Source organism: Cryptomeria japonica, chromosome 3 (genome assembly GCF_030272615.1).
Source record: "Cryptomeria japonica chromosome 3, Sugi_1.0, whole genome shotgun sequence".
Lineage (NCBI taxonomy): Eukaryota > Viridiplantae > Streptophyta > Pinopsida > Cupressales > Cupressaceae > Cryptomeria > Cryptomeria japonica.
Window position 1 is genome coordinate 776,953,429 of NC_081407.1, and position 8,631 is coordinate 776,962,059.

The window sequence follows — 8,631 nt, forward strand, 5'->3', positions numbered from 1 at the left end:
TTTGTTCTAAATCAATGGTAGTGATATGATCATGATCAACAACATGAGGGGAAGATGGAGGAGAATTCCTTGGAGAATTGTTCTAAGAATTCGATTGTGAGTCAAATGGAGAAGGTCCCCCTACCAATATGGTTCTGATATGGTGAGACGTCATAAATTCATTGGGATCAGGAAGCGGATTGTTAAACATTAGACCCACCCGAGGAGGACTATAACAATTATTGGGAACACTCTTTCAAGTAGTCATTCTTACAACAAATCCTATGGCAATCTGGGTCGTAAAGCTCATGGACAAACTCCACAACACTTCGACCACACTATGAGGATGTCACAAGCCTATGACACTCAATGATAAAGAAATTTGTTTTTAGGTTTATTTCAAAATTGGAATGCGAGTATGTTTGTCTATTTTTCACTTTTTACTTTTATTTTAAATTTTAAATAAAAGTATAAAATGAAGACTAGAAACAAAAATATGATGCAATTAGTTTGCATCAAGTTCACCAAAATATATAGGATGAGATTTGTCACCCTCAAAGTGATGAACCTCAAGGGACAAAGAAAACTTTTCTCTACCTCACTTATATTGGCACTAAAGGTGAGCCAGGGGATGCTAAGAACAAAATGATATAAATTACCAAAAAAAAAAGTTCTCAAATGACCCTGCCAAGCCTCTATCCCAAGGACCAACATGCAGAAACTGGGACACCAGCGTGGCATATTGTCATCCTGTACGAACAAAGTACAAAGATTGTAAGGAAATGACAAGTGCGACTTTACTATTAAGTAAATGATGTAAATGATAAACTAAGATAACATTATCAAATGCATGACATTGAAATGAAATAAAGAAAAGAGTAGGGAGAGCTTACAAATAGTCCACGATTGAAGCCTACAGGAAGATAAGTTTACCCTTTTAACCACAAACTTAAACACAAATGAAGAGAGAAAATATTGGGGGTTGTTATTAGAGGCCTACCTTAGTCAGATCCCCATTTTCATATTTCCACCTGTAATGATGGGAAATAAAATGATAAAGATAATAGATGAATAATAAAGATAACAAAATAATTAAGCTAGATTGAAGGATTACAGATATACCAATCAGCTAAGAAAGAGAATAAATTCCTTCCCAACACCTCTAAAGACAACATCGTGAGTTAACCAAGAAGCTATAATAATGGTGGTCTTTGAATGCTGGAAAAACCTGTGTGAAGTAAGAATAATGGATGCGAAGAGCTCAAACTATCTTGAAATGATCAAGAAGTCCCAAGAAAGGTCAAAAATGTGAAATATAAAGCCTCCCAAATGAATCTTGACGTTAGTGGCCATAGACAGATGTGTTACAATCTCTTCTGGGAATAGGTATAATGCTCAAATGGCCACCTATGGACTGATAGATTAACAGGATACTAGAGCAGTGCACAAATGTCTCTGCGATGCACTAGAGGCCCATGCTCAATTGGTCAACACAATTGCTAGAAGCCAAATTCAAGGCTGACAAAGTGATCCATGTGGAAAAGAGGACAAATACGATGATGCATGATCTCCATCAACTTGGAGAAAAGATGTTTATATGATGTGAAATTGCATGGGATGGAATTTATGGCATTACAATATTAACATATAGTGATATCATTATTTACAAATTATGAGTTTGAAAATTTAATACAATTTCATACATAACCACTTATGATCTATAATCAAGTAGATAACCTTAGTAATTTCTACACATTTTATATACTAAAAATATTATTTAAAATAGTTATTATTATAAATTAAATAATCTAGCATGAGTGTCAACATCTCATGTATAAAGGTTAGCTTTGCTAAAATTGAAAAGACCTCCAAAGACTCACTTGAGTCATCAAATTGATAAAGACTAACAATGTCAGCTTGGAGGCAGGCACCAAAGGATGGGGGAATTTCCATCATCTCAAGTTATCTTATCGCTTTGAGATGATGTTTTGCATGAGAAACATTAACTGATTTAGTCTTTCTTACTTTTCTATTTGCCTTCTTTGTTGATGTTGATGGATTTGAAGAATACATGTATTGTGAAGTTTATTTTTTGGAGACAAGTTTGGGGCAAGTGCAAGGTAATGAGTCACAAATTCGCGGAAGTCCGCGCATTGGAAAATGCACTCTTATAAACGGGGGCCCGTTTTCAAAAAATGGGGGCCCGTTTGTGCTTCGGGCTCCCGAGCCGAAAGGTAACGGGGGCCTGTTTTGTTTAAAAACGGGCCCCCGTTTTGTTATAAAACGGGGGCCCGCTTTTAAACAAAACGGGGGCCCATTTTTTAGAAACGGGGGCCCATTTCTAAAAACGGGCCCCCATTTTGTTTAAAAGCGGGCCCCCGTTTCTAAATGGCATTTTTCCTTTTTTTCCACAATCCGCCCTTGTTTGAAAACGGGGGCCCGTTTTGTGGAAGTTGATTCCACAACCCGCCACTTGGCTCGGGATTAGGCCCGGGATAGGCCTGGGATGGCCACACCTGAGACATGGACCTGCAAATTCAAATCTCCATGAATGAAAGCACAAATATGAACTTTAGAAATAGTTTACGCGCCTCTAATTAGAGAATTTTTATACGAAATTAAAACCCATTTCAGATTATACTGTCTAGATTCTAAATATCTAAATTTATTTAAAAATTGATTGTTTTAACTATTTTTCATTTAATTTATACTAAATCGGGTCCATAAATTTAAAATATTAACTAATTTTGTTAATTTAATAACTTTTTTATTTTAAAGAATTTTGGAAAAAAAATTATATGTCATCAATCTACACAAAATTCTTTTGTATTTAAAAAAAAAAAAAATCAAAAAATGTTAAGTTTACATCAAATTATGTGGGTCGTACACGTCAAATTTTTAAAAAGATAATTACGGCCATTAAAAAATTAATTAAAAAAAAAATATTAGAAAAAAAAATACAAAAAAATATGCTCATCAATCTTCAGTGTGTTACAAACCATTTCCCAAAACGGTTTGAGAAAATAATTTTAATTGTGTCAAAAAGTGTGGGTCGTACACATGCATGGTATGGTCCTGAAACAGGGATTTTTAAAACATATTTTTCAGAACTCCATTTAAAAAGTTATTTTTTATTATGTGGGTATTAAAATAAATTATATATTTGGAAACTACACTCAGAGGGCTATCTTTTATATTACTGACTTTTTCCAAGATTCAATCTCTAAGTGTTTCAAAATTTAAGCTCAAATGAGACAAAATCTGAAAATCAGGGAAAACACTTCCACTTTTTGGCCAAAAAGTGGACTCATCTTCTTGCACTGACCCTTTGGGCTTTGGTGAAGAGATCGAATATGGATGGTTTCCTAGAGATTTTACAAGGCTATGATCGAGAATTATTACCCTTACAAGGGTAAAGAGATAATTTAGAGGTTTTCTTATCCAACATTATTCGATGTCTATGATTTGAGAGTCTGAGAGATGAAGGATTTAGCTTAGGGATACACCTTTATGAGGGTCATGAGGCAACTTGGGGGAGTTCCACTTCATTCCAAATTTGGTTCTTCAAAGAAATATTTTCTTAAATATATGTATCTAATTTATGTATTCAACTTGAGCTTTATTTTGTTCACCTTAAGTGGGGTCCCTTGTCTAGGTGAAGCTTGAGGTTTGGATGGTATATTTGCAAGACCAATGCAATAAGGGGTGGGATGTTAGCATAACTATAGTTTCTATTTGATTGTTGTTGGTTGCTACTTTGTGGTTGATGTATATGATTACTCCATATCTTGATCAACTACATTCTAACTACACTCATTATATTTCTTTTCTTGCCTTATACAAACAATGTTATCACTCAAGAATTCTACTCCTTCAACAGATGTTTGAAAGACAACTAGAAATAGAATTTAGAAGCTTCACACACATCTCATTGAAATGTATCTCAAACTAACTACATAGGAGTGGTAGGTGCCCTAGTCTTAGGGTTGTTATCAATTCAAAATCTATGAAGGTCTGCTATTGAATTTCCTACTTATTTGTAACTTCCGCATTGTAAGATTTGGACCCATGCACACAAAAATAAGGAAAAATGGTTGTGTCATAAAAGAGTTCTTCTAAGTCAAACCCCATATTAGTGTTCCCACTTCTATCATGACAACGATGATATAGAATGTGTTCCTTCAATAGGATAGAAGGTAAACAAATGAGTGATAAAATAACATCATACAAAAGGTACAAAATCTTCTTAAAGAATATCAGATAAAGGCTTCTGGTGATTCTCATGATTTCCTCCAAAATGTTAGTTCATACTTGAAAACATGAAATATCATTCCATAATTGACCTCAAGGTTCTTGTAGTAAATTTTAATGCTCAATTGAATTGCTTGAATTATTGAATCATCAATTTGATCTTTTCGAAATTACTTTAATATTTTTCTCCTTGGATATTCTTACTACATTAGATTATATCGATTAATATTGAAACATAAGAGGGAATTGGAAATAAATTTTCTAGATTATTTGAGAAAAAAGGGTTGAATCATGTAAACTACAAGGTTGGAATTCTTGTCCCTTAATTTGAGCCCATTTTTCTATGATAGGATTTTTGGGATCACTATTCTTATAAAAATATTCTAGCAAAAGGCCAAGAAATAAGGGAATCAGCCTAGTTTCCCAAAGTGATCCCAAAATCATAAACATACACAAATAATTAGGCCTAGACACCAAAATGGGTACTAGAGCTAGTATAAAATTATTAGGATCCACAATTTATGACACTGTAATAGTGCATGGAAAAATATATAAACAAACATTAAAATCATCATAATCAATTTTCATGTAGTGTGCATCGACATGGATATACCAAATTTAGACAGTCTATTGAAAATATAAATAGTTCAAATGAATACCATTTTTTTAAGTATGGTGATGTAGTTGAAGATTCCCATTTATTTACAATGCAAGTATGATAATTTAATTAAACATTATGATTATAGATAGATAAATCAATTCTTAGGGAAAATGTCCAAAAGTGTTTAATTTATTGATATATTTAGATGGGACTTTTAGTATTTAACATGATATAAAAGGTAGCATGATCTCATTCAATTGTATATGCATATACCATAAACATTTAAGAATTGCTAAAAATAAGGCAAAATGAATGTGGTGTGCAAGATTGTGTCTAGTTTAATGAAGGGTTAATTTTTTGAGTTTTCTATAAAGGTATTATTTTGAAGATTCATGTTAATTTTTAATTAGAATTTAATTAAGAGTTATAGAATATATTCAATAAAGTTTAAAAATAAAAATAAATCAATTAATAAAGAATAACTATTTAGAATGAAGACTATCTCGATTCTTATTGAAATTGTGAAGGAGCTACATGAGGATGCACAAAGACAAGATGACCTATTAAAATGGCTCTTTATGTAGATGAATGTGGCCATCAAAAATATCAATTGACTAGAGGTGGTGGCTGAGGCAGAAGCCAAGGCTAACACTTGGGTGGATGATTTGGATGAGGACAAATATTGTAAAACTACCAATGACCTTGTTGGCTTCATGGGGTAGTGGGATAACGTGGGCAGGAATTTTGATGATATGGACTCCAAGATAAAGATGGCAGGGACCAAGATCAAGGTAGAGTAGGTTAAGAAATCCTAGGAGGCCCTCAAGAAGAAAATTGAGGAGGTTAACCTTGATTGCAGGGACACATCTAGTAAGAACAATGCCTCTCTATAGGCTATCCAAGTTGAGAAGGAAAATAAAAAGGAAAAGAAAAGAAAATGCATGGAGTCCTCGGCTATGGGTTTTGGCCCCACATCTTTTGGTTAAAGCCACCCCTGATTCTATATTGGTCTCTTCTGGCTCTGGGATCAGTTCGAGAAAAAATGTGTCCTTTTCTGATAAAGTGTTTAGTTTGTGCTAGGATTGACAGGAGAAAGCTACCCCCATGTAGTAGACCATCTCCTTGTGTCTGTGCAAGGTGGTTGTTCAATTTTTTGTGGTTCTTTCTCAATTCTTCCATATTTTGTTGGTCTTTTAGTTTAGTTGTTGGCTCTCTATTCATCTTCCTAGGTTTTAGTTGGGCTTGGGTGGGGAGTTTTTCTGTTGGATGCACATCCCTCATGTTCTCTTAGTGTCACTCTAGGGATATCTAATGATATGGGCCTATCTCCCTTTTATTAATGAAAACTATTTAGATTGAAGAAATTTATTTTTAACTACGAAGTTATTGAGAAATGATTCTTATATGAAGGAAAAAAATAGATGTGAAGAGAAGCCCAATTCTACAAAATATCTCTTATAGGTAGTTTAAGATAGGCAACAATATCATTAATGAAAATCATAGATAATGAATATCTAATTTTAAAAATATTGAAAAATTTAGGAGTAAAATTTATAATCAATTAGAAATGCACGATTTAGATAGAAAATAACAGCCAATAGAATTAGAAAATGTAAACTAGCCCAGTAAGGATACTCCATGACTAGAGTATCATAGAACATAATTTGTAGATAAATAATCATTTCACATTTTTTAGAAGAGTCAATTGATGTAGGTCTCAAAAGAAAGTGAACGAAGACTTATTTGTGAAATCCATAAAAAAATTTAGTAAATCAAGTATGATTTAAATGAAAACAATTAATCATAATTGTACACATCCTTGATTGGTAACTAGGTGAAACATATAGAAAGAGAATTATTAGATGAAATTACATTATTGATAGTAGAGGAACTAAATGAAGATTCAGGCCTGAGAGGTAGTGTGACTATAAGGAATAATTGTGGAGTTGTCGATATTGAGAAGGTTAATTTACTTTATTACTAGATATATACTCAAGCCTTTATTCATTTTGTTTTAGATATTATTTAATTTAACAATAAATCTTTTATTTATGACAAAATCTCTTTGTGGTACTTTAGTTTTCTTTCTCTTTCTCTTGTTTCTTGAGATGTTGTTTATGTCTATAATGCCTATTTTATCAAAATGAATTGTATATTATCTATTTTAGTAATTTATATTTTGGTATGGGCATCAACATGGATAAACTAATACTAGCCTTAATGATTATTGTGCAATTTTAATATACAATAGGTATAACATGGATTCAAATTTTAACTAATTGTCATGATTAATTAAAAAATGTTGCTATAGTTAATCCATTAGATTTTTGTACATAATTAAATTTCTTTATTGATCTACACAATAAAGAAGCAACAAAAAACTGTAACAATTAAATGAATTTGAAATTCCTTTATAAACATGGTGGACACAAAGAGATAACAAAAATATTATCTAGTGACTAATTTATTCAAAAAATGTTTAAATATATTGTTGATAATTTCAACAATACTAATAAAGGTTTATCATTATGAATATTTCTTTTAAAAAAAATATTCTTCTATAATGAGATTGATTATGATCTATGTATGGCTCTACCATAAACATAGTTTTATTTTACCATTGACTAGAGAGAACAAATGTAAAGAACAAAGTGGAGGTATAGTCAGATTCAAATGAGGATAAGAATTTACAACTCAAAAGCAATCCTCATCATCGATTTATGGAATCTCACACCTACTAGAAAAGTGGCGCATTTCATCTGTATTAACATACCAATGGCTAGCCAGTGATTGATTGACTACTTTATTAAGGATAGATAATTGAAGAAAGGAACGAAACAGGAACATATAGTTAAAATATATTTTCACAATCATCTTGAATCCACATCATTGTCTTTTCAATTTAGTCACGTAATACAGCTAAATTGTAATGGTAACTGAAGGAAAACTAGTCGTTGATTTACATCTTCCAGTCCCAAAGAGGCTCCCACAATTGATCCGCGTCTTCTAATACCATATCATCATCTTCTGGTGTTGGATAAAGAAAATGAGAGCGAGCGATGAGTTCTGATGCAATCTGACCCACAATCAACCTCATTCTCTGGAGTTCTTCCTGTTTGGTTGACAACTGTGATTCCAGCTCAGCAATTTTCTTTTGAAGTTGATCAACTGCACCTGCACACCCATGCACAGGGTCCTTTATTCTTGCATTTGCTTCATACACCATACTATTTACTGCAGCTGCCCTTTCATTTTCTTTCAAGCCCTAATACAATTCCACATAACAGCCACATGAGTTTCAATGAATAACTAAAAGAAACCAAAAACAAAAAGAAGAAATGAATTGGTGTATGATTGAATTACTTGCAGCGTTTTCAGCACATGAGTGGTTCCAAAAACTCTATGAACTATTTCGAATTTGTGGGGATCAGTGGATGGAAAATGAGGAGACATTATACATGACTCTGAACATTTCTTTCGCTGCCACTTGCAGCTTGCACACCTTGGATTCTTTTTTGTTGCCATTATTTCCCTCAAACAATCTTAAACGAAGGGAAACAGAAACACTAGATTCAACATACTAGATATGTCTCGAAAACCCTAAACCGCCTAAAATAGGCTTACATCTAGTAAGAGATCATGGAGTGCAAAAAAACCGTCACATCGTGGTCAACTTGCAACAGTAAATGCAATGGGTTCAGACCAAGGCCCCGCCTGTTCATTTTGTGTGCGTGTGCTGTCAGACACGCTTCATAAAATGAAATAAAGTGCATATGACTCCGTGATGAACTGAGAAATCA

General features: G+C 33.0%; 1 protein-coding gene across 1 annotated transcript; it reads right to left on the reverse strand.

Moving 5' to 3' along the window:
* Positions 1–7,586: 7,586 nt before the first annotated feature.
* On the reverse strand, positions 7,587–8,402 carry LOC131063321 (LOB domain-containing protein 1). The gene is made up of 2 exons (XM_057997101.1): positions 8,195–8,402; positions 7,587–8,096 (listed from the first exon to the last, which is right to left on the reverse strand). The coding sequence occupies exons 1-2, from the start codon at positions 8,354–8,356 to the stop codon at positions 7,791–7,793; spliced, it is 468 nt and encodes a 155-aa protein (XP_057853084.1). The 5' UTR covers positions 8,357–8,402; the 3' UTR covers positions 7,587–7,790.
* Between the last annotated feature and the right edge of the window lie 229 nt (positions 8,403–8,631).

Coding starts and splice junctions, on each gene's coding strand:
- LOC131063321 (XM_057997101.1), bottom strand. CDS start 8,356: ATGGCAACAAAAAAGAATCCAAGGTGTGCAAGCTGCAAGTGGCAGCGA. Junction 8,097..8,194: donor ATGTGCTGAAAACGCTGCAA/GTAATTCAATCA, acceptor GAATTGTATTAG/GGCTTGAAAGAAAATGAAAG.